Source organism: Aythya marila, assembly GCF_965140915.1.
Source record: "Aythya marila genome assembly, chromosome: 6".
NCBI lineage: Eukaryota > Metazoa > Chordata > Aves > Anseriformes > Anatidae > Aythya > Aythya marila.
The window spans coordinates 3,941,924-3,965,797 of record NC_139047.1 but is presented as its reverse complement, the minus strand read 5'-3'; the positions used below and the strand labels follow the sequence as shown (position 1 = coordinate 3,965,797).

Sequence of the window (23,874 nt, the reverse complement as noted above, 5' to 3'; positions counted from 1 at the left end):
CAGATGTTTTTCCACGAAAATGTTGTGTATTTGCTTTATCTATTTATTTATTTTTGTTGTTGTTGCTGTATTTGCTTCATTTTTCCCCTGCCCCGCGGAACAAATCGGCTGCCTCCCAGTCAGCTGACACCGACTCCTTTTCAAGCCAAACCTACCAATGTTCTCACCGTGCGCTTCCGGCGGGTGTCTGTAGGTAATTTTGTGCATTCCGTGTTTAAAAACAGTGTAAAAACACCTGGGGGGGGGTGTCGGTGCCGGTGTCGGTGCCGGTTCCGGCTCCTCCCTCCCGCAGCGCCCCTGCGCGGCGCCGGCGGCGGCGGGGCCTGGGCTCGGCGGGGCCCGGCCGGGGAGCGCGGAGCCGCCCGCAGCAGGAGCAGGAGCAGGAGGAGGAGGGGCGGCAGCAGCAGCAGCAGCAGCAGCAGCAGCATGGGGCCGGCCCCGCAGCCCCCCGCAGCCGCACGGAGAGGTGAGGCAGCGCCGGGCCGAGCCGCGGGGACCTGCCGGCCCCCAGAGGGTGGAGGAGGCGGGGGGATGCTGGAGGGTGGGGGGGGACGCGGGGTCCAGCCCCGCCGCTCGGGGCTGGGGGAGGCTGGCTGTGGTGTTGGTTGGCCTGAGGGTTGTGGTGCTGGGGGTAAATAAGGAGTGGACAAAGGAACTTTTGTGGTAGCCAGCGCCTTCTCGGGTGACCCGCGGGGCGATCGCTGTCTGCTTCCTATGGGGGGTGTTTGGGATGGCAGGGGCGCAGTCAGGGTCTGCAGCAGGTTTTAGGGGGAAAATAATATTGGAGCAGGTGGAGAGCGACCGGCAGCCGGAGGAGATGACGCGAGGAGCTGACGTGAGGAAGCTGCGGCTGGTCGCACATGTAGCTGCTGCCAGGGCAGCCTCAGTGGCATCGCCCTCAGCCTCTGCCTGGGGCTGTCCTCCCCTGGGGCTGGGGCTCTGGGCACCCGCTCCCAGCACACCTCCCCTGGCCTGTGCTCACCCTCCCTGGCAAGCTGCACGGCTCGTCCCTGCAGGATAAAACAGCCAGGCCCAGTCCTGGCTGCAGAAGGAACTGATTTAAAAGTAGTTTGCGCCAGTCACTTGCTGGTGTTTCCCTAGTTACTGCTGCTGATAATGTGGGTAGCCACTGCTGATGCTCATTTATTACCTTTATTACAGCATGGGGTATCTGCTGCTCTATGTGTCTTCATCTGCAAGTAATCAGTGGAAAACACAACTCAGAAGGCAGGAGTCCCAGGATGCGAGTTTAATGGTTTTGCAGCAGCAGATGAGGATCTGATAGTGTTCTTATCTTCCCTGATGTTACCACGAGCATTGTTGTAGCAACTTAGCAACTTCAGACCTATTATCAAGTGCATTAAACCTACTAAAAACCCGATCTTGGCATAAAACATACTTCAGTCTCAATCTAACTGACTAGACGTGTCAAAGAATGCGGGGTTTTATGCACACAAAAACTTACTTAGACCAAAATTTGAAGTATGCGCATGCCAAACAAAGCAAAATAAAGCAATTTGAAGAATTAAGTGTTACAGAACAAAGTGGTTTCAATTCTTAGAAACACTAATTGTGGGAGTTAACATTAAAATACTGATGTCTTGCTTCAGACCCGCAACAAATACGTTTTCCAGCACCGAGTTAATTCCCGCAATGAGACTTATTCCTGGCTTCATGGCTGAGAGCAAGGTGGCCAGGCTGGGCTGGGGACAGCCCTTCCGAGGGCTCCCCAGAGGCTGGTGTGCCCCAGGGAGCTTTGGGGCGCGATGTACGAGGAGATGAAGGACATGAGAGAAAGGCTGTGCACGCTTACGCAAACAGCACGCTTTGTGCTTCTTCTTGGCAAGGGCACAGGCGACAGCACCAGGCTACTCCTCCGGGGTAAAACTTGCTTGGGAATGGCAAACACAGCCTATTATGTGTGCTCCTTACAGACAGGCCTTGTAGGCCTGCTGGATGCAGGGCTTAGCGCTGTGAGATGCTGCACAGGTACAGCTTCGATCCTAAAGTGTTGTAGCTGGGACCAGCAAGGGGTGTGGGGCTGAGGAGGAGATGGAGGGTGATAGGTGGGCTCCAGCCTGGGCACGGAGAGGTGAGCTTGCTTTGGAGGACAGGTAGCTTTTAAGTTGACTTCTAGAACAGCCCTGTTGTGAATCAAACAGTAATTGGTAACCTGAGTAAACCTTCAGTGCGTGTTTGTTTAAAATAAGAAACATGTCATCTTTTTATCAGATTTGTTTTAAAATGTTCATATGAAAACTTGATGTGGAATTGCCCAAGTTCACTACAAACTCAGCTTTCTAGTCAGGGGAAGTCTGAAAGCGAAGTAAGACGTGATCCCTTGTTGGCTGGCCTTGCTTTATCCCCGCAGTGCATCAGTGATCCAGGCTGCTCCATCACAGCTCTGTGTTGCTTGAGGGATTAGTTCATGATTCCTCTTCTGGAATCTGCTCTTGGAGTATGTTTCCAGAGACTGTGCAAATGTAAATCTGCACAGTCATCTTTCTAGGTGCTTAACAATCTAGATTAAGGCTACTCTTGATCAGCTGGACTATGTTCTGATGAACTGCAGGGTGGTCTTTTTGCTTGTTTTTTTTTGTTTGTTTTCTTTTAATTCAGTATGCATCCAAACCCCAAGTTTGATGCTGTTAGATGTTTTGTTGTGTGAGTCTTAACTATGCTTTAATTCCCAAAGCCTAACAAATGGGATATTTATACTGAAGTAAGTATTTAAAATGAGCTGTACTCTTCCACCCCAAATCTAACTTTCTGTTGGCCTGCAAGTGGAGTTTTAATGCCTTGTTTTTAATCCTGTAAAGCTCTAAGTGCCATGGGATTTTCCCTGAGAAGTTTAGGGAGTTGTTACCCCAGTCTGATACCTGTTGGTTAGCACTGTTTGACTCAGTATGAAGTTTTGTTGTTTTTTTTTTTCCACGCAAGTTTTTGGGAAGATTGGCTCCACTTGTAATGTCTGGTCGTCTCGATTAGATTCACTTTTTATCCTTCCTGGTCTTGAAATCCTCTTAACTGGGAGAGCCAACACAAGCATGATCAATTCAAGAAACAAAAATGGTAAGAAAGCCAAGAAGGTACTTAACTAAATGCAGAGTATTTGTCGTCTTCTGCCTGCCTGCCAAAGAGGCTCCTCGCCGTCGTTGCAATGCCCATCGCAGCAGCAGCACTGAGGTCGTCAGGACAAATGCTTTTTGTCCCTGTTCCTCAGGTAGCCGGTTGCTTGGAGGTTTGCAGACACGCTGCCGTCACTCGTGGCAGTGGGTAGCGGGTTGAAAGACGCCTCACACGTTTTGGGGGTTGAAATAGGATTTGGGCTTGGTGGAGGGGTAGATGCAACCCAGGAGGGCACCTTCCTGTGTCAGGAGAATGAGACCCAAGTGCTCACCTAAACAAGCCTATTTGTGCAGAGCTTGAAGGAAGAATGGTCTTGTGGTTAACACGCACATCCTTTATCTGAAAAGAAACACACACCCGGGCTCGGAGCGCGTGTGATCTCGTGGGGAAAGGCCTGAGGCTGCCGGGCCGGCCGCAAGCTTCCTGCACGGCTTCAAATGGGGCTTCAGCGTGGGGTGGTTCTCTTTGTCGTGTGTTGAAGCCTTTTGTGCAGTTGTTGTACCACCGGGGGGATGGGATGATGAAAATGTAGAGACCGGGCACTGCTCCATGTGGCGGTCCGGGAGCACAAAGCTGTGGGCACACAGCAGCTTGTGCCTCCGTCAGGTGGAGGCTGCTACACCTCATCCCTTCCCATCGCTGGCACTTTCTCAGGTCCTGGCGGATGTTTCGCCCCATTTGCCTCTCCTGGGTGTTCACACCTCTTGCCTGAGTTCAGGGAGGGAGGTTTCAAAAGCATTCCCCCAGTTTTCCGGGGTCTTTGCTGGGTGCACACGCAGTCGGCCCAGCTGGACCAGCAGGCCTGGGCCCGAGCTCCGTGCTCCGTCGTGCCTTAAGGAGTTAAAGTTCATCTTCGTGCCGAAATCCTCCTGTTTATCTTCCCAGCCTGCCCTCCTCTCTGTTGTTTTAAACTTGCTGGTAGCGCTGTCTTCTGTCCTCCTACTGTCTCGTGGATCAGAAAAGGGTTTTGCAAAGAGAAGATACGGTATTTGAAGCCTGGTTAAAATAGCTGGTATTTGTCTAGTCCTACTTTCAAAGTACATTGTTTTGCCATCTGGTTGATTTTGCTGCTCGTTCAGTCCCTGACTGGCTGTGTGTTTTTTTTGGTCAGGAGAAGGAATGCCACATAGATTAATAAGTTTTCTGTAGATTTTCAGTGACAATACCGCTTCGTTGGCTTTCTCATCTCCAGTTGCTTATTTTTAGATTTTAAAAAATCGCTAAATAAAATCACTTTCAAAAAACTGTCTTCCAAACAAACTAGTGATCAAAACATTAAAGAAAGCCATATGGCTCCTACCAGTCTTGGTGCTGTTATATTTCTGAAGAGTATATTCTGTGTTATTAATAATATTCAATGAAACACTCTCAGGGTGGGAAAATATTTACTGAAATTATTATGAAATACACTTTTCCTAGCATTCTTACTCAAGATGTTCTAGTCAGAGTACTAGAAGTGTTGAATTAATCCTTGCACACAACAGGTGAGAAGAAGATGGGTGCTGTGGCCAACAGACGTCGCAGGGAGGGGAAGAAGGGGCCACGAGGTGAGCAGTGTCACCATTTTTAGTACAGCCACTATCCATGCAACTTCAAAAACTGGCGTCCCATTCCCACACAGAAGGGAAGCTGAATTAAAAACAGATGAAATACAGATTGCTGTAAAAGTTCCCGCTATAATTTGTGTGAAATCAGATGGCTCATACCTAGGGATATGGAGTACGGCTGTTGTGCTTAGATTAGGACAATTGGAATGAATGAATGCTTGCAACGAGCTGTCTGGATGTCCGAGTGGTTAACATGTGAGTTGGATCTTGTGTCGTGGGGGTGAGGAAATGTATTTTGCAGAAGTAAAGGTCTGTAAAGGTCTGGTACAGCTAGTAAGCAGGTGAGAGTCTGCTGGTTTTGTCAGGACACAGGAACAGCACCCAATCCTCTGCTCCATGCCCTTGAGCTGCACCTCTTCTGGAGTCTTGGTTGTCCAAGCAAGGCAAAGCTTAGAGAAAATAAAAGCGCAGATGATGACAGATCTAATTTATTCCTTAGAAGGACTTGTTTTGTGGATATTGAAGCCAAAATTGAGCAAGCATGTGAGCAGAAAGCCCGTAATCCGTCCAACTGTCAGGTGGAAGTGGCTGGCTGCACCGAGAATTACAGGAACTAACGAAATAGCTGCTGGCTTTGGTGGCTTTTGATGGTAGCAGGTAAGAGCAAGAAAATGCATTTTCACATTAGACTGCTCAAACAACTTAATTAAGGCTTTATCCAGTCTTTTGACACTTGAATTTTATTTTTTTTTTAATCCAATTGTCTCTGAAGTCTTTTTAGAGCAACTGGAAGAAAAAAAGCAGTCTGTGTATGTGCTGGCATTGTTTTGATTAACTTCTGACCTTGAATACATGAATGGTCACAGCTCCAAGTTGTTTGTGCAACCTTGCCTGTTTAAGTAAAACCAGAGATCCTTGTAGGTAGTGTCCCACAGAAATGTCATTTAAAAGTGAAAAACAGAAACCTCAGGAGAGTTTGGGATCTTAATGGTGGCATTTTTAGCGCTGTGTAACGCTGAACTGAGGTTTAGATTGTTCTAATGGGCTGTTGCTTTTACAATTATCCGTGGCTTATTCCGTCGCCTGGTCTGTGTACCTTGGATCAGCACAAATCAATTCATTTAATACACCTATGAATGTTTAAATCTCTCATCTGCTACTAGCCTTGCATCGATTTGCAAATATGTTGTCGGTATTTAAGTACATTCTGAGCTATCATTAAATAATTAAAGAAGCTGGATATATCAGTGAATGACTGATTTTCAGTAGATGATATTGTGCTTTCAGTTGAGTTCTCAAAGGCTGCAGTTTCGTTGCAGCTCTTCTAGTGGAAACAAAGTGCAGAGTTGCAAAAAAAACAAACTTCAGACTCCATGAGAAATATATTCCATATCAAAACTTCAGCACTCCCGGAGAAGTCTCAGGCAAATAAAATGCTATTTTCACATCCTGCTGCTTGAAAAGATTCTGTATATGAACACTGAACCAAAACAGAAAAGGGAGGGCAAAACCAAAATATATTAAACGTTCACCATTTCATAACGCATGTGAGCTAATCTTCCTAGGTGAACATTACAGCAATAGTAGTTGCCTAAGACAGTGATTTTGTGAGGTAGTCTGCTGGCATAACTTGGTTTTATTCCTTAAGAGGAAAGCTTCCGTTAGCTAACCCAGCTCATTAGAGTGGCCTGTTGGTTTTTAATGTGAAAACTCTTCAGTCCAACCAGTGTTTAAGTAGTGGTGAGTTTATTTTTAAGTGTTGCTTGTCAGTTCTGCAATTTATTTTTTTCTTCTGCGAAGGATAAATGTGGGCGGCTGCAGTACAATTTATGCTCCAGTTGACCTTGCTTCAATTTCAGAGTTTTATTGAACCAGTCATTGTAGGGTCTGTGCATAGTTTCTGTCCCTGTGTTTCTTTGCCCCAGGGCTTTGATGCCTTTAAGGTTGTTATCCTAATTTTGAGGGTCCCTTATATTAATCGTGTATTAGCATTAATTCTCACCATCCTAATTCCCACCTCTCTATTCTATTCAGCCTGAAAAGTTCTCCTCCCACAAATTACTGCTGTGGCAACAACTGCATCTGTTGCTTAGGAATGCCACTTATAAAAAAAGAAGCTCTGTTTGTCCTTGATGACTTGCATAGCAGACCTGTTCCTGTGTGGATCCTTAACCGTGTGATGTTTTATTTGTTTGCAGGGTAGCCCTAGTTGCTGAGAGCTCACCAAATATTGGATGCTTGTGGTAAGCCATGGCAGCTGATGATAAGGTTGCCATTTTAACTGACGATGAAGAAGAACAAAAAAGAAAATACGTGCTTGCTGATCCTTTCAACGGCGTTTCCAAGGATCAAGACTTGCAGCCCCAGAATGAATCCCCTTCGACAGAGACAACCACTGTCCCAGACGAAGAGCTGGACTGGCTAGAAAAGCACTGCGTCAAAATCAACAATGATCTTCTCATCTCGAAGGTCTTTTACTTTTTCTTCTATTCTGCGTATGGCTCTCTCTACCCCTTGCTGCCTGTGTATTACAAGCAGCTGGGTATGTCACCCAGTCAGAGCGGACTTCTGGTGGGCATCAGGTACTTTATTGAGTTTTGCAGTGCTCCCTTCTGGGGAGTGGTAGCAGATCGCTTCAAGAAAGGGAAGATCGTCCTTCTCTTCTCGCTTTTATGCTGGGTTTTATTTAACCTGGGGATTGGTTTTGTTAGACCAGCCACCTTAAGATGTGTACCAAAGGGCCTTCCCCCAGCCCATCCCACCAACGCAAGCAGCCTTTTAACCACCATTTCACAAAACGCCTCAATGCCATCTCTGCTAACGACCCTGAGTGCTGCATCCCCCAAAGTTCGTGGGAAGAGAGACCTGCTGACTTCCAGTCCGGCCACTCTGGGAGCAACAGGGACTGCTACTCCTGAAATAACATTCCTGCTACCTACGCAGAGCAGTGACATGGATTTTGCCTTGGAAAACAGTACCCATCCTGTTCTGAAAAACACCACTGCTAGCCCAGTCTCACCAGGGAACACGACTCCAAGCACCACCCCAGCTGCCGTCACCGCAAAGCCCATGCCTTCTGACCAAGCCGTGCTCGTTTATGATCAGCAAGAAGTAGAAGCCATCTTCCTGCTCATTCTGCTGGTTGTCATAATAGGAGAGTTTTTCAGCGCTTCCTCTGTTACAATTGTGGACACCGTAACTCTGCAATACCTCGGCAAGCACCGGGACCGCTACGGGCTGCAGCGAATGTGGGGGTCTCTGGGCTGGGGGCTGGCCATGCTCTCCGTGGGAATCGGCATCGACTACACCCATACAGAAGTCGTCATTGAAGGTCAAGGATGTAAAGCTCCGGAATACAAGAACTACAGGATAGTCTTCATCGTTTTTGGTGTTCTGATGACAATGGCGTTAATTGTGGCCACCCAGTTCCGCTTTCATTACACGCACTTCAAGCAAGAGGAAAACAAGAGGAAGGAGGTGGAAATATCCCAGGTGGACAGGAGCGCCTCCAATGAATCCTCCGACAACACTCCTACAACCAGTATGAGCCAGTCGCAGTCTTTCAGCTTTTGGGACCTCATAAAACTGCTTTGTAGTATCCAGTATGGCTCGGTGCTCTTCGTGGCATGGTTCATGGGCTTTGGGTATGGCTTTGTCTTCACCTTCCTCTACTGGCACTTGGAAGACCTGAATGGCACCACCACTCTCTTTGGAGTTTGCTCTGTGCTCAGTCATGTGTCTGAGCTGACTGCCTACTTCTTCAGCCACAAGCTGATTGAATTGGTTGGACACATCAGGTGAGGAGATCTTAGCACTCATTAACGAGCTATAGCAAAAAAAAATAATTAAAATAATTGAGTCTGGGGCCTGGCCTTGTGATATGAAGTGAAATTTGAGTTAAATGTTTTATTTTGAAGTTCCAAGTCCTGCTCAGCTATGAAGGTGCCTAATGGAGATTTTTATTATTATTTTAAGAGCTGAAAACGTTCTGCGATGCTTCGTTAGCTTTTCAGTTAGTGCACACATCATGCGTGGCACCATAACCCCTTGCAGACATTTCCAGAAGATGTCCTAGTTCAGCGATTCAGAGCTCTGCTCGAGATCTTGACAAATTGCCTCCTACTCCAAGATCGTTTGTTTTGAATTACATTTCCCATTAATTTTACTTTTTTAATTTTTATTTTTCCTGCGAGTAGCAGCATTCTGGAAACCTCCTGCTTAGCCCACTTCTCCTTGCAGGGCAGTCTTTGCCCCCACAGTAGCCTGTAAGGGTGTCAGTTGCATGCTGAGAGGGAAGAAGGCTGAGATGAAGCAGCGAGGTGAGCACCTCCTGTGCACATGCCCCCATCAGCAGGCTCGGGGTGTTGGCAGAATGAGGTTGCAGCTTGGTAGTGTTGCTTACAAGTTCAGTTCCTTGCTCTCTTCCTGTAGTTGCAACTGTGCGTGTTAGCTAGTGAAATGAGAACTTCTCACATGCTTTTTGCCTTGTTTAAGTGAAATCGATTACTTCCATCATATTTGTGAATGTTGTTTTCCTCTAAATTGAAAAATAACTTAATTTCTGCATATTATAAGTTGCTTCAGTCTTTAAAATAAAGATTAGGGAAGAAAGGTAGGGGTGGATCTCGGCTAATGAAGTTGTAACGTTTTTGTTGGTGGTGGTTTTTGTTTTGTTTTGTATTTACTCAGGTACTCAGTGCCAGTAAGCACAGAGCTCTCAGTGGTATGTCTTTTCCAAAAAGCCCATTTATAATCACATAGTCATTAAGATGGCTTTTATTAAGCTGTCTGATTGTGCTGTTTTTGTGCATTCTGTTCTGTGTTTTTGCTCTTTGTTTTTTTGATTTGCTCTTACTGGGATGTGTGGTGTTGTTTTTTTTTTTTGATTCATTTGACTTCTACTAAAAATGTTTAAGATACTTAGCACAGTAATTTGAGAATTTACTTAACAGATTTCTTTTTCCTTCCTTTAAACTGAGGAGTCTCTCTTTACTTTGAGTCAGTCATTTAATGTCTGAATTTAACAATTAGTTTGAGGAAAATGTGACACTTTGCATGCAAAGACTGGAGGAAGGATATGATGATGGAGGAGTGGTGAGAACAGATCACAGTCTTGATAGCTAAAGATAGCTTGGGTATGCTCTTTCCATTTATATTGTTATAGGGCAAAATACAGGCTTAGACTTCAACTAGAGAAAGAAGAAAACCCAAAAGAATGATAGGCTTGTGAATACGATGGCATAAAAGGTATGGGGGGATAACAGGGACGTTAGCCTGTAAAAAGAAAGATGATGTACAGGGGCAATTCTTCTTTTTCCTTTCGCACTGGTAAGCCTATCAAACCAAGACTGGTAAGTTGTTAACATACTAGTTTGTGTTTGCAATGGAACAACATTCCTTGTAACTACACCTGGGAAGTGCAGATTACTCATATTTTAATGTTGTCTAATGCTTACTCATATTTAGTCATCGCAGCTTGAGAAGTCTCTTTCTAGTTCCCCTTCCTGTATTTTTTGAACTTCACTATATAAAGCTTTATATATATACAAGAAGGTGTTGATAGGAGTTTGTAATTCATGTTCTCTGGATAGCTCTGTATATGTCTGTCGCCTTATAGTGCAGGTATTCTTTAACCCATAATAAGAAAAGTCTCCTCTAGATGCCCTTCTTGGAGCCGTCTTAGCCAGAAGTTCTTGGGATGTTTTTTCTGCCTCCCTGGTGCCACCTCTCACAGCTCAGAATTCCTCGTTTAGCATTTTGGCATACAAAGAGTTAGCTGTTCATGGGAATTCAGCTGTAAGTTCTTGTCAGAGATAGGAAAGATAAAGTCACTTTTCAAGTCACTAGCTTAATCCACAGCTAGCTGTGAATTATTTTGGGGGTATTTTGGTTATAGGGGAGGTGGCTTGACTTCTCTTTTTGGCGAGATGACTTCACTGATAAGGTTGTCTCACCTTCTGTTGACTTAAGTCAGTAAATTAAAAAAATACATGGATACATATGCACTCTTCCTCTTGGGTGGTTAGACTGCTGGCTGAAGGCAAGCTTCCTGCAGTATTTCCGTGAACAATATGACTCCTGTCCTAACCCTTTGAAGGACAGGTATGAGTAGCAGAGTTCCTTATGCGCTGTCACAGCAGCGGGAAGAAATACTGTCAGTTGTCCTTTGTCGAACTACAAGAAAATGGACTTTACACTCATGTCACATATGAGCTCGGTTTTCATTTTCTAGGTTTGCAGAGCTTTCAGTTTCGACCACTGTATGCCTTAGCACACAGGCTCCTCCCCACATCTTGAAACCTGTTGTGTTCACAGGCTGCTTGTACTAATACCAAACTCCTTGTCCGGGTTTTCTAAGCGTGACCGTGTGAATGTGTGCTGATTATAACGCCTTATTTCTGTCTTTGCCAGCTTTCCCGTGCATATTGCAGGAATATGTGCCACGTGCTGCTGGTGTTTCTGATGGTGCATGTAAGCAGGTGACTGGAGGGAGCCCGGAGCAATGACAGCAAGCAGTTTGGCTGGAGGGCTGTGTTGTCCTCTGGGTTTGGGAAGAGAGTGCTAAGGGCCTTTTGTTTTGCCTCTAGCCACCTTCTAAGAACAAGAGAGGTGATTTTCATTTAGATGTAAACTAAAAAGTTATAAGAAATGTCATCAGCAGCTGCGTGAAATCCACTATTCTTTGAGAGGGTGTTATGATGGAAAAGCATAAAAAACTGCCTGTCAGATGTTAAGGCACCATTGCTGAGTGGCACCCTGTGTAGAAGCACTCCGAGCTGCCACTGAGTTTAGGAAGAGGATGTTAATCTCTGAAAGTAACCTCCTACTCAAGGTTAAGCTTGAGTGTGTTTGTCTGACCATAATTCCAGCGTGCGAGTCTTGATGGGAAGCAGAGCCTGGTAGTCGTGGCTGTAAACAGCTTAGTCTTGACATAAATATAGATCCAGTGCTTTAAGTGTTTAACCTGTAAATCGAATACGGTGTCTCTGTGGATACTGCAAATAGGTTTCGTAAGAACCGTCTGTTTACGTTATCCATTTAGGTCTCATAAAAAGCCTAAGTGGTTATTGCAAACAATTTTTGAAACGATTCTGTAAATACACAAAAGTTCTGGTGTGCCCTTCCCAAAGCATCCTGACAGAAATCTTCACACAAGTAACTGCCATTTACCTAAAACCCCATCCATGTTCTAATAAACTAAAAGGCAGAAGCTAGCTAAATTGCCCTGATTAAGTCAGGGTTTGGGTGTAATGCTGTGGGGGAAGGCAGGTAGCTGAGCGTGCTGGTGGCGAGGGTGCCAGCATGGCGCCGGCGGCCGCCTCACGCCTGCGGCCTGGTCACAGGGAACGGCTGTGACAGGAAAGAAGCTCTTGCTGGACGGGCAGAGTTGTTGATAGACAAAACTGAAATTAAACTGAGGCGAAACAGCCCTAAACAGAGAGCTGGGGGCATAAGCAATGCTGATAGGGAAGGACGGGTACGGGTACGTGAGGTGGATGGTTCCTTCATGTCCCCAGGAGGCTGTGTTACCCTGGGTCTCACTTAGTGACATAGGAGCCCGCAAACCTCTTCGGTTCACTCACCTTTTGTACTGTGTGTCCTATCACACTTCACAGCTGTGATTATACCTCAGAATTACATTAAGCTGTGGCTGTAAAAGACACCAAGTTATTTGTTTGGCCCAGATGTTATTAGTTAAAGGGAGAGGTGAAACTTGTGGTGCACGGTGCGCAGACCAGTTTGAGTAATTTTGGGGGGGAAAAAACCCTGCAAACTCACCCAACTTACTGAAAGTAATCTGTATTGTTGTCTGTAAATCCATATTGTTGCAAAAGGCCTGCCTTTATAATTTTTAATCTTTTTTGATATCGCTGACACGCTGAAAATTACGGTATGGGTATTTTAGCTGTCAACATGTATATTTAGAGATCTCAAATGTTGACAAGATGCTGCAGTTCTATGATTGCATCTCACTCCAGATTTGTCAGTGGCTATGTACCAGTGAATTAAACCTTGCTGTGCTTTTGTGGAATAGCTAACTAAAGATCAGCACAAAGAGTAACACGTTCTTTCACAGTATCAGTGCTTGCACATTAATTACCAGTTGCATTTAAATCACTCGTGCCAAACCAGGAGTCAACCAAGAAGCATGTTTAGGGATTAAGTAATCCTTATTTCTGAAGAACCTTTAAAGGTTGCAACAGCATCTTTTCTCAAGCTAAATCATGTTTCGAATTAAGTCAGTCATTCCTAAAATCCCTCTCAAAGCAAGAGAAAGATCTATCCATCCAGCTGGATGAATATGCAACCTGAAGGTAAACAAAGCTACATCTGAAAACTGGAAGTTAAAAGTCATCGGGTTAAACGTGCAGTGGGAAATCTACCGTGAAAAATAGTCTCTGTGCTTCATTGTTTAAAAGCTGTAATAAGAGCTTTTTTCCCTCCTTCTGAGATGCAGCATCTGCTGCTTTTCAACAGGATGGTTAAGTTTTATCCTGAGGCATGTTGTTACAAACCATATTGCTTCTGTGGGATGTGTTTTTAGAGTAGTTCTGAGCAGTTTGCAGATACTGGGACTATAAACTTAGATTAATTGGGGTGAAATTAATTCCTCTAATCCAAACCTGCATCAGGTTTGCTATTAAAATGGAATAATGTCTGAATGATTAGAAAAGAAGATTGTTTGGAAGGGATGTTGAATGTGCTTAGAAATGCTTTGTGACATACAGTTCTCTGCAGAGTATGGCTTGAAGCTACCAAGGTTGATTAAAAGCTCTGCATCTCTGCTGACCCTTTTGATTTTTTCCCCACATTGAGCAAATGCTTCGGACAAGCAAACTCTGTACACGTGTAATTGATTTCTGAAGCAGTAAGGTGTGTTGTAACATACCAAAAAAAAAAAAAAAGGCAAGTGCAAACTATTATGACTTCTTTTTTCCTTAATTCTTCTAGAGTGCTGTATATTGGCCTTGCCTGCAATACGGCTCGCTACATTTACATCTCATATCTGGAAAACGCCTGGACTGTTCTCCCAATGGAAGTACTTCAAGGTAAGACAGTGCATTAATGGCCTTCCAGTATAAGATCATGTGCTTATATTGTTGAACTGTGATTAAATAAAAATCTGGTATTTCCTTTCCTTTTTCTTTTGACTACAAATATCCCAGAAGACCCACGTTTATAAAACTTTACTGTTTATCTTGGAAAATATTTGACGTCAGAAGGGTGGGTTTGCATTTGTGCACAGTTCACTGTTGATTCAAGCAGAACTGTGCGAGGCAACACACCCTTTAGCTAAACAAAGAGACAGAGCGTGAGCTGGGTACACGCCTACCACAGATCCTGTTTGGTGGATAAATATGAACTTCATTACATGCAAAAGGTCACCATACTTGAAAGGATGCCGTGGAAAAAAAAAAATTAAAAAGAATGTAGTCTGGGTCATTCTGTCTCTGGTAAAATATTCTGCACTTGTTTTTCAGGGTATCATTTGATCAATGCCTTAGACTATTGAATTTTCTTTTTTCTAATGGCTGGAGAGGAATTTATTTCAGTAGCTTTGTCTGTGTTAATAGAGCTTCTTTAAGATAATTGCCCTTTAACTGACTTAATTAGAACCACAGAGGTCTGGTCTATGAAAAGTAAGTCGAGCCCTATTTCCAAGTCACGTTGTCAAAGAGGTTTGTAAGGTCTTCAGTGCAATATTAATGTATAAATTGCTCTAATTTGTATTTTTTTTCCTGCCTTTGTGATGGGTGCCACTGCTCAAAACCAGGAAGAATGTAAACTATTTTACTTTTTGTTCCTTCAGTATCTGAAGAATACTGAATTATTTGGATTTGCAGGCTTGCAAGAGAATAGCTAATTTAAATGCAGAGAATGTTTTCCCTGCCTTTAAAAATAGCTTAACCATGAAAGTGCCATTGGTGAACACTGTGTAGATCCCTGCATACACACAGAAATGAATCTTTATTTCCTGAGTCCTTTCCTGCCTGCCAAAAAAACAATTTATTGTATTAATCTGCCATAAAAGAGAGCTTCTGAATTTTGATACAAAAATCCTCCAAATCACAGGTACTGAATTGATACATCACCTTTCATACCAAGTGTTAAAATGTGGTAATGTGACAAAGAATCTGTAGCCACTGTTGAATTATGTACGCTTAGGTTAATCTTGCTTTTTGGAGAAAAATGAATTTTGCAGCTACTTAGAGCCAGAAAATGAGAAAGTTAAAAATAGCACACGCAGACACAAAAACAACAAAACTAAACATGGTGTTGGTGTCCATGAAGCCTGTAGGCACTGTGTGTGTACCTAATTACTGCCACTACACGACTACATCTGTTACCTTCCAGTAATTTCATTCAGTCTTGGTCAATCGTAGAACAAATGAATCTTTTTAAATTACAATTGGCTTTTTTTTTTTTTTTTTCCCACCCATTATTATTCTCTTCCCCTCCCCGCTCTTACTGCTTTTGCTCTGTTCCCAATTCATTATTTCTTCCGCAGTAATTACTAAAACCTGTGTCTTGAGACTCTTCTTTGTTTCCTACGCATCCATGGAATGTGTCAGGAGGGGTAAGAAGTGACACCTTAATGAAGTTTGGTGAGGTGGGAGCTCTTATTTTCATTATGGGAGTTTGCTGACAGTGGGAGGTAAGAGTGGTAGCTGCTTTTTGTTATGTGAGGGCTAGAAGTCTTTGGAACCAAGAAAAAATCACATTATACAGAGCATGTGGGCACCATGTGGGCCACGTAACTGCATCAAGCTGATAAGTCTTTTAAATCCCGTGTGAAGCCCTCGTTGTAATAAAGCACAGCTCCGCTTCCAGGAAGCTGTCAGAGTCTGTGTAAACTCCAGTGCTCTCAGCTGAAGGGCTTTTAAGGTCAACAACAGTTTCAGCTGACTCTTGTAAAGAATTTGTTTTTCTTCTTAACATGCTCCTGAAATACAAGGAGAATCAGCCCTGTGTGCTGTGCTGAAGGGCATGGAGACATTGCTGGAAGACGTCTGCAGACTGCCCCTATCGATTGCAACAGGAGCCATGCAACAGCAACGTTTTGGTTGCTGCCAGCGTAACGGGGTGGTGAGGGCTTCTGAGGTGTCCTGCACTCTCAGAGGAGTAAATGAGGAGATAAAAGCTCACTTCTTAATTCACAATTTCAGATCTGTAGGATTTATTTGTACACGCAGTGTGTGAAGATACAGGCCTAGGCTGAATCTTTAACTGGTAATTTTGAAGGCATTCTGGCAGGTAAATACTGCACATACAGGTCATCTGTCAGGCTGAATTTGCAAGCGATCTCATTAATTTTGCAATTAACAGATTAAATTTTAATGTACTAGTTAGCTGCAGATTATTGTTCACATTGTTCCAAAACAATGGTTCAAATTCCCTGCTAACAGCTATGCTTAGCTAACCAAGCTGCATTACAGGAATTTTCTGACATCCAAAACTATACGAATAAGCTGAAAATTAGCTATTTTCACATGGCAGTTGTCCAACAAACTCCAAAGCGAGTGCTGTGCTGAGAACTGACTTCTGCTGGTGCTCCAGCCAACACAGATATGTCTGGAGAGCAGAGGTTGGATCCTTAACTGCACGGTTAGGATGGACCTCTTGAAATAAACTTGGCTCCCAAAATGTTGAGCTCTGGTTTCATGTGGAAAGTAGCGCTAAGTTTGCTAAACATCATTATTCGGAGCATAACAGAGGGGTGTTACATTTATTGTTGCTGTACTCCAGATGGTCAAATGGTGGTTAGTGGTTTCAGCAAGTCATTTCAAAATACGGTTATTGTTAACAGCTCCTTTCGGAAAGAACTGTGATTAACAGTAATCCAGACCAGACTTTACACAAGTTGTTGTAAAAACTGTTCCAAAGCCACTGATGCATAAATAATTATCATAAAAAACTCACAATAGTAATTGCACATAAATAAAATAAAATAAAAGCCTGTACCTTTAGAGGCCAGTAAGATAAGCTGGTTTGAAGGGGTGGATTCGTTTTCAGGGGAACTGGGAGCTCCGTGTCCTATCTGGATATCCTAGCAGAGGTGAAAACATAAAGAACACGTTGGCTAAATTCAGCCTTTTGTTTCCAAACAAGGACAGCAGGATTGTGTCTGGTGGTTCAAATAATGTCTGATGTGTTTGTGATTTGCCTGGCTTTAAAGCTTGATAGACTCTTTAACAGCTGATAAAACCGAATGTTTTACGTGAGTTGTAAAATGTTTGTAAAACAAAAGCACATTAGCTACATTAGATTAGCTTTGCACTGTTATTGGGACATTTCTTCATTGCTATTTGCAATGCTTATGTGAGTTTACATTAAGGAAAAAACAGTTGATATTCAGTGAGTTTTAAATTCAGAGCTTTTTCCATGGAAAACCTGAGGTTTACAGCCTTAAGCTGTAAATGATGAGGTAAAACACACTCACCCTAATGTAAACCTTTCATGTTTCAACAAGATGATGTGCCTGTGACCAGAGCCAGCTCCGGGATGTATGGAAGTGGTCTTTGTGTGCTCTAAGTAGTTAATTGGGTACAAACCCAGACACTGCGCAGTGTTTGTTTCAATCTGGAATTAAATCAAACTGCACAGCCTCCTGGGCATGTATCAAACCTGGACACTGCCAGTGTTCAAAGGCTGCTGTTTATCATTTGACATCCGAGCAGAATCCAGGTTACTCTCTGGGTATGTGACAAACTAATGCATCGTCCTGCTCGGAAGAGCCTTCAGCCTGAACGCAGAAGGGATTGCTGAGTGTCCAAATGTTCCTAAATAAGTCAAGTGCAGAGGACAGAAACATGTTGACTGAATCATCGGTTGTGCCAACACATTATTTTTTTTTTAAGGAAGGCGGCAGAGCTTAGGCATTGGTAAGCTGTGATTGCTATTTTTAGTACCACTCAAATAAGAATAAATATTCCCACTCAGTCTGAGGGTGGCAAAATAGTTCAGGCGTACTCAACGTGTGACGAGCTCCGAGGCTGCTCTGCTTTTCCAACTTCTTCTCAGCCCAGCCTTTCCCTGTCCCTTCCTCCCCGCTCCCCGAAAGCCACCGAGCAGGTGCCCAGAGACGAGGGCTCCACCTGCAGCCTGCTCCTGCACGCTGAGCATCGCTCCTCTCCCTGCTGCGCTGTTCTAGGGTGGAAAAAAAAGTGGTTATCACCCTGAATCTGCAGGAAAGAGGCTTCCAAAATCCATACGGGGGTCTGACTTGGACATGTGGCCGCGGGACGTGGCTTGGTCTGTACTCCACGGGCACTGGGGGTGATGGGGTTTTCTTGTCAGCTGCTGGGCACGCCGCGGGCCCTGTCCTCACCACCGTGTCCCCTCTGCAGGTGTCACGCACGCGGCCATATGGGCAGCCTGCATTTCGTACCTGAGCGCCGCCGTGCCCCCGGAGCTGCGCACCTCGGCCCAGGGGATCCTGCAAGGCCTCCACCTGGGCCTGGGCAGGGGATGCGGGGCCATGGTCGGAGGGGTTTTGGTCAATTATTTCGGTAAGCAAGAACCGCGCCGAGCAGTTCGGGTTTGGGTATTGAAGTTCTGGTTTTACTGGCCGAGCAGCTCCAAGCTGATTTATGCACGAGGTGTAGGGATTAATGCACGGGGTAAGTCAGGAGCCGGCCAGGTGCTCAGGCTGGCAGGGCCCTCGGGACCCTGCTGACAAAGCAGCACTGAATTCACACCAGGCTGATTTACAGCTTCGTCCTCTCAATGTTTCGGATGGATTCAAGTTGTTATACCTAGATACTTTTAGTATCATGTGCGCAAATCTACAACTCGATCCTGAAATTAGAGGAAGGAATCCTTTGTGAGAGACTGGGCTGATACTTTGCAGCCTCTCAGTGTGCAAGTGAAACCTAACTACACCGTCCATAACAAGGCCTTCACGTAGCCTGTGGAAGTGTTGGGGGAAGAAAATGTAACATGACAAGCTGGCAAGAGTCTGCAAGGGACAACAGATATCCTAAGAGTGTATAATGCTGACTCATCTTGTGTTACTGTACCAGGTAAGTAGATTCTCAGTTGGAAAAAAAAAAAAAATCCCGTTCCAGGTCCTGCTGCCACATTCAGAGGAATAGGAATGGCGTGTTTAGTGATTCTTCTGCTCTTTGCACTCATCCAGTGGCTGCTAGTTCCTGATGAAGAAGAAGGTAATTAAATATTCCTGTTACTAAAGACACTGCAAAATTAGAGAAAAGTGTATCTCCAAAAGTCATTTCCTGCTGCTTTAATTTTGTTCGGTGCCTTTATTGAGATTTTGACTGAGCAGTTTGGTTCTGAATGAGAAATCTTTTCCTGAGCAGTGATGAACATTGAGGTGTTGTGCTGCTTCTGCAAGGGAGTGCAGCACTGAGCTCTTGGTTATCAGTAAGAGGAAAGCATAACATGTTTCACTACCTGTATGTCCTCTTAGTTCTGGGAATCTCTTAGATTAATCTTAACGGATGTAATGAGTGGTTCCACTCGCATCAGTCCCTTGCGGCTGCCTTCTGGGTGCCTGAGTAGTCTCGTGCTACAATGCCCAGTCACCTCTGCCAGAGGTTATAGAGGCTGAGGACAGAAGCTTTTAGGGCTGCCTCGGTTCTGTTCTGGCATCAGAGAACCCACAGATGGAACTCAAACCGCCTCTATTAATATAAAGGCCAACAAGAAACAAAAAACTTGGTGCCAGGTTAAGGATTTAGCATAAATGTAATTCTTATGAAAACAGTAAAACAGTGGCGGAATTCTGAAAAGTCATGAATTTTTGATCTGCTTTTTACCCAAAAGATTACTGCTCAGTGTGAAATGAAAGCCAGCTTTTTTTAGTCACTCACGACTTGTCAATGACTTGTCCTTGACCAGTTATCAAGTTGCCTGTACCGAAGTGTTCAAATATTTATTTTGCTAGAATTTTCTTCACCTCTGTTCAAATGAAAACAGCGGTAAGGTGGAAGGAAGGAGAGTTGCTCTTTCAGTTTCCCATCAACCTTTGGTTAATTACGCATGAAGCAACAAAGGAATAGATCGTTCTTGGTGGTCTTGTTCTACCTACATTGTTTCAGTCTTTTGGTTTTCATTTAACACGCGCTCTACCCATCCTGAGAGTGTGCATCTTAATTTTAAGCATGGCAGTGATTAGGTTGCTTTCAACAATACCAGCTGGGTGAGTAAAGCAACGCGTGTGGTTACGTGTCTGCAGGATTACCCTCTTCGTTTCTTCCTCTACTAGAGGACATCCAGCCATAGCTTAAAATATCGAGTGCTATCTAAAAGTCTGTAAACAAAATGGGATTATAATTTTGAAAAAGATCTTTTTCATCAGTAAAATGCTTGGACAAAATATTTTCTCAGAATGCACAGGATGTGTTACTTACAGGCTCATAGACAATATGCAGCTAGTAAAATATCCTGGCGGGCAGCGCCCCTGTCCTGCTTTCAGCGCGGCGATGAGTGCGTTACGGTAGCAAGAATTGTTTTGTGTTGGTTGTCTGCCTTGTTGGCTTTTGCTGGTGCTGACTTTGTTTTAAACTTCAGAAAAGGCGATGCTGGCGGAGAGGATCCCAGTGCCTTCCAGTCCTGTCCCCATAGCGACCATTGACCTCGTGCAGCAGCAGTCAGAAGATGTCATGCCTCGGACTGAGCCCAGGCTGCCTCTAAAGAAAACGAAACACCAAGAAGAACAAGAGGATGTGAACAAGCCTGCCTGGGGCATCAGCTCTTCTCCTTGGGTCACCTTAGCCTATGCTGTCTACCAGATAAAAGAGATGGTGAAGCTCTCCAAAACCCACCCAATACCTGAGAATCAGCCTTTGCAGGTAATCTTCTGACGCACGGGAAGTTCTCACATGCTGGTGGTTGCTAGCAAACTGTTACAGCTGAGTAAATCTGTTCCTACCTGGCAAGTATTCTCTGTCAGCTTGTAGCAAATGTGGAGCTGTGAAACAATAGTTGAAGTACTGTATGAAATAGAGTTGCTGTCTGTGTACTGCAGCAGGAGTAACTATTTTTACATGTGTCATCTTCCTGAAGAGAGGAGGAGAGGGAGACGTGGAGCAAGGCTCTGTTCTACAGGCTCAGATATACCCGAGTTCCCATGAGTTTGGGTTTGTGTTCGGCAAAATTCACGAGATGATAATTGAATGTGAAGATGCAGAGCTACTTAAGAGTGTAAAATGATTTCTTCTTAGTTTTGGTTCCTTGGGTGATGCTGTCATATTGCCCACAGTGTAGTGGAAATAGGTATTCCAGGCAACTACCACAATTTGACACCATTTCCCTTCCATCCAGTCTCACCCCAAACTATTTTTAATAGTCTCATCGAGGGTTGGATGGATTGGGATTATGCTTTGGCTATACCTCCTGCAACGGAGCTGAAGCATGCTGCTTAAGGAAAGCAGGAAAATTGTCAGTGCAGGTTTTAGAACAGCATGGGTGAGCTTAAAACCACCGCGTTTCCCGCTTTGGAAGGAGTGGGTGAGGTTCCCTCTTACACACCCAGTAGGAATAAACACAGAAAGGCTTTTTCCACAACTCCCGTCTTTAGAAATGGGCAATTTCGGATAGGACAGTGACTCAGCAGAGCGTGTAGGAATTTCACCGGGTCAGCTCTCTCCTGCCTTTCTTACTTGTCTTTATTACTGCAAACACATTTACAGGCACATTTGCTTTAGGGTGTTTTGAACTTCCCCAAGTCAAGGAGAGAGTTGGGTTTTTCTGTTTGTGTTTTAGTGGCACCAAAGGTATCACTGAATGTCTGACATCCAAGCAATCTGTCCAGACAAGCCGCTGATTCCCACTGCAAACTGTCCTCAGGGGTCTTGGTTTGTACAAAGCAAAAATGTAAAAGGCAGAGGAGAGCAGCAGCAGAGAGCGCATGCGATGGGCATTGCAGGAAAGGAAAGTTTTGCCCTTGTGTGGTGTCTGAAAGGGATTTGTCTGACACTGCTGGACACGACCCAGCCACTCCACAGAGAATTGTGAAGCAGCCAAACAGGCTGTCATGCCTCTTGGAGCTCTGCAGAACACGGTCTCTTCATTATTCTTTCCATCCTATAAAAACGCTGTGCTGATACAGAAGTAGTTCTTGTCGATTGTGCCAACGTTCAATGCGCCTATTGTATTATTTTGTTCATCTGCTGTGGCCTCCCAAATCCACTTGTTACCTCTGTCTCACTTCCCCAAATGGACTGGCCATCCCCAAAATACTGCTGCTGTTACTTTCACACGATCCCTAAAGCTGGTGCTGGTAAAGTACTGAAACTAGAAAAAGGCTGTGCAAATCTCTTAAGCTTGTTCAATAGATCACTTGGAAGGAGAGGTAGCGTGCAGAAAATGGGACTGGTGGCAAAAATTACTCCTCCTTTCTGTAGGATTTTGGATCAATTTTTGTTACTGCTCTTTAATCCTCCAAGCAAAGTGGTGTACATGCCATATTCTCTGTTCTTCAGTGCAAAACAAACGTTCACAGAGAGCTTGTCTTCTAATAGCAAATTTATCAGTGTTGTTCTGATCCTGGGGACAGTGCCTGGTGTTTGATTTTGCTTTCATGCTCCTCACGAGGCCTGTTTGAATAGCCTGGATGTTCTGCCATTGAGAAAGTCGGAGCAGTATCTGGGGGAGAGAAGGAACTATTCAGGCAAGCCGTATGTAAGGAGCTTGAAAAAAAATTTAGAGAATTGTTTGGTCAAAGTAATGGTCTTGTCTGAACACTGAAATCCAGTTAATTGCTTTTTTCCCTTGAAACACAACGAGTTTGTTTTTTGCATGCTTCTTGGGGAAGTGCAGTTAGGAAAAGAGATGGAAGGTAAGTGACCGCCTGCTTGCTGTCAGTGTCCTCTGGGTTTCAATGCTCTACTTTTGCTTTGCTTCTTTAAGTTTGGTCTGTTCCGTTGCGGGCTTCCCAAGTGAGCGCTTTGTGAGCTTCCAGAAGTGCCTGAATGCATCGGGGGGGATGCCACTGGGGACGGTGTTTGTGAGTGCCCGTACTTACTTCCTTGCACGCTGTGCTTTCCCCTCTCTTTAGAAAATCAATGAGAATTACAGTGCTTCATCAGCCAGCTCAGCGAGACAACCCCAAAACGTGCCAGATTCTGGGCAGCCCAGAAATTGTTCGACCCCGACAGCGCCGCCCGACGCCCAGGCAGACGGCGCCGCTCAGCCTGCCGCCGCCGGGCCCTGAGACGCGCTCACCTCACCCACAGCAGTGCATGGATTTCTGCTTCTCACCTGGGGAACGCTGGAGCAGGAGCTCAAAAGTAGGACTGCCTTCATCCTAACGATCATAACGTGGTGCACTGCAAGCTTGTAACCCCACCAACAATACTCGTAGGACTACACAGAGCGACACAAGCAGGGAAGCCAACAGTTTGGAGTGCTTGAGGGAAGTGACGTGGCCGGATCTGACTGTAGGAAGAACTCCTGGCTGCTGTGCTAAAGCTCAGTCAAGCGCTGTGAGATTTCTTTGCAATCTGTAGAAAAAGGGGAGTCCGCTCTTCGCTTGCTGAGGCCAGAGTGTCTGACTCGATCAGCTTTTTTTTTTTTTTTTCTCCTTTGAATTTGTTCCTGAGACAAAACGAAAAGACTTTTTAGGAGAGAAACTGAGTTTCCCTGCATAGTCTATTAAAAATATTGGATCCAATAAATATAGGAACAGCATGAACCTGTCTCTCTAAAGATTTCTCAGATACAGAGTAGCTTTAGCAAGCATATCTTCATATTGCGGTGATGGAATGAGTAAGGCATATTCAAAGAATATGTTTTTTGAAGCTACGTTACCTTGTTTGAGATAAAGGTTTAGTTCTGCAAAGCAAAGATTTTTTGAAATGACGTTTTAGTGAAACAAAAAAGCTGGAGGAAAGCTTGTGAAGAAGTTAACCTCTGTGCGTGCAGCCCTTCAGCTGGGCGTATGTTGTGTGTGTTTGGGTAATTTTAGTTTGATGTTGTATTGAGACGACTAGCTTTGATCAAGATTGCACAGCCTGAGATTGATCAAGGTTTTCAATGGACACAGTTTGTTTTTGTTTTTTTTTTGTTCTTATTTCATCATCTATACAGCGGTTTATTTAATGCAGTGTAGTTACTGTGGTTATTTATTAAGAAAGCTTTAAGTGCCTGGGGAAGGGGGGGAGGGAGGAGGGAGGGAGAGTCACCTAAAAATCGTAATGATGACAATTTCAGGGGCAAAGTTGTTGGCGCAGAA

The 23,874-nt window shown here is 44.5% G+C and overlaps 1 protein-coding gene across 2 annotated transcripts; it reads left to right on the top strand.

Moving 5' to 3' along the window:
* Positions 1–396: 396 nt before the first annotated feature.
* Positions 397–23,102, top strand: MFSD6 (major facilitator superfamily domain containing 6). Of its 2 annotated transcripts, XM_082763975.1 has the most exons (8): positions 427–466; positions 5,176–5,333; positions 6,875–8,473; positions 13,629–13,726; positions 18,026–18,187; positions 18,746–18,844; positions 20,211–20,491; positions 22,699–23,102. In XM_082763975.1, the coding sequence occupies exons 3-8, from the start codon at positions 6,927–6,929 to the stop codon at positions 22,852–22,854; spliced, it is 2,343 nt and encodes a 780-aa protein (XP_082620101.1). In that variant the 5' UTR covers positions 427–466; positions 5,176–5,333; positions 6,875–6,926; the 3' UTR covers positions 22,855–23,102. The 2 variants fall into 2 exon arrangements, with proteins under 2 accessions (XP_082620100.1, XP_082620101.1); XM_082763974.1 differs by lacking the exon at positions 5,176–5,333 and having other exon boundaries at positions 397–466.
* The last annotated feature ends 772 nt before the right edge of the window (positions 23,103–23,874 follow it).

Coding starts and splice junctions, on each gene's coding strand:
- MFSD6 (XM_082763974.1), top strand. CDS start 6,927: ATGGCAGCTGATGATAAGGTTGCCATTTTAACTGACGATGAAGAAGAA. Junction 13,727..18,025: donor CCCAATGGAAGTACTTCAAG/GTAAGACAGTGC, acceptor TCCCCTCTGCAG/GTGTCACGCACGCGGCCATA. Junction 20,492..22,698: donor CTGAGAATCAGCCTTTGCAG/GTAATCTTCTGA, acceptor CCCTCTCTTTAG/AAAATCAATGAGAATTACAG.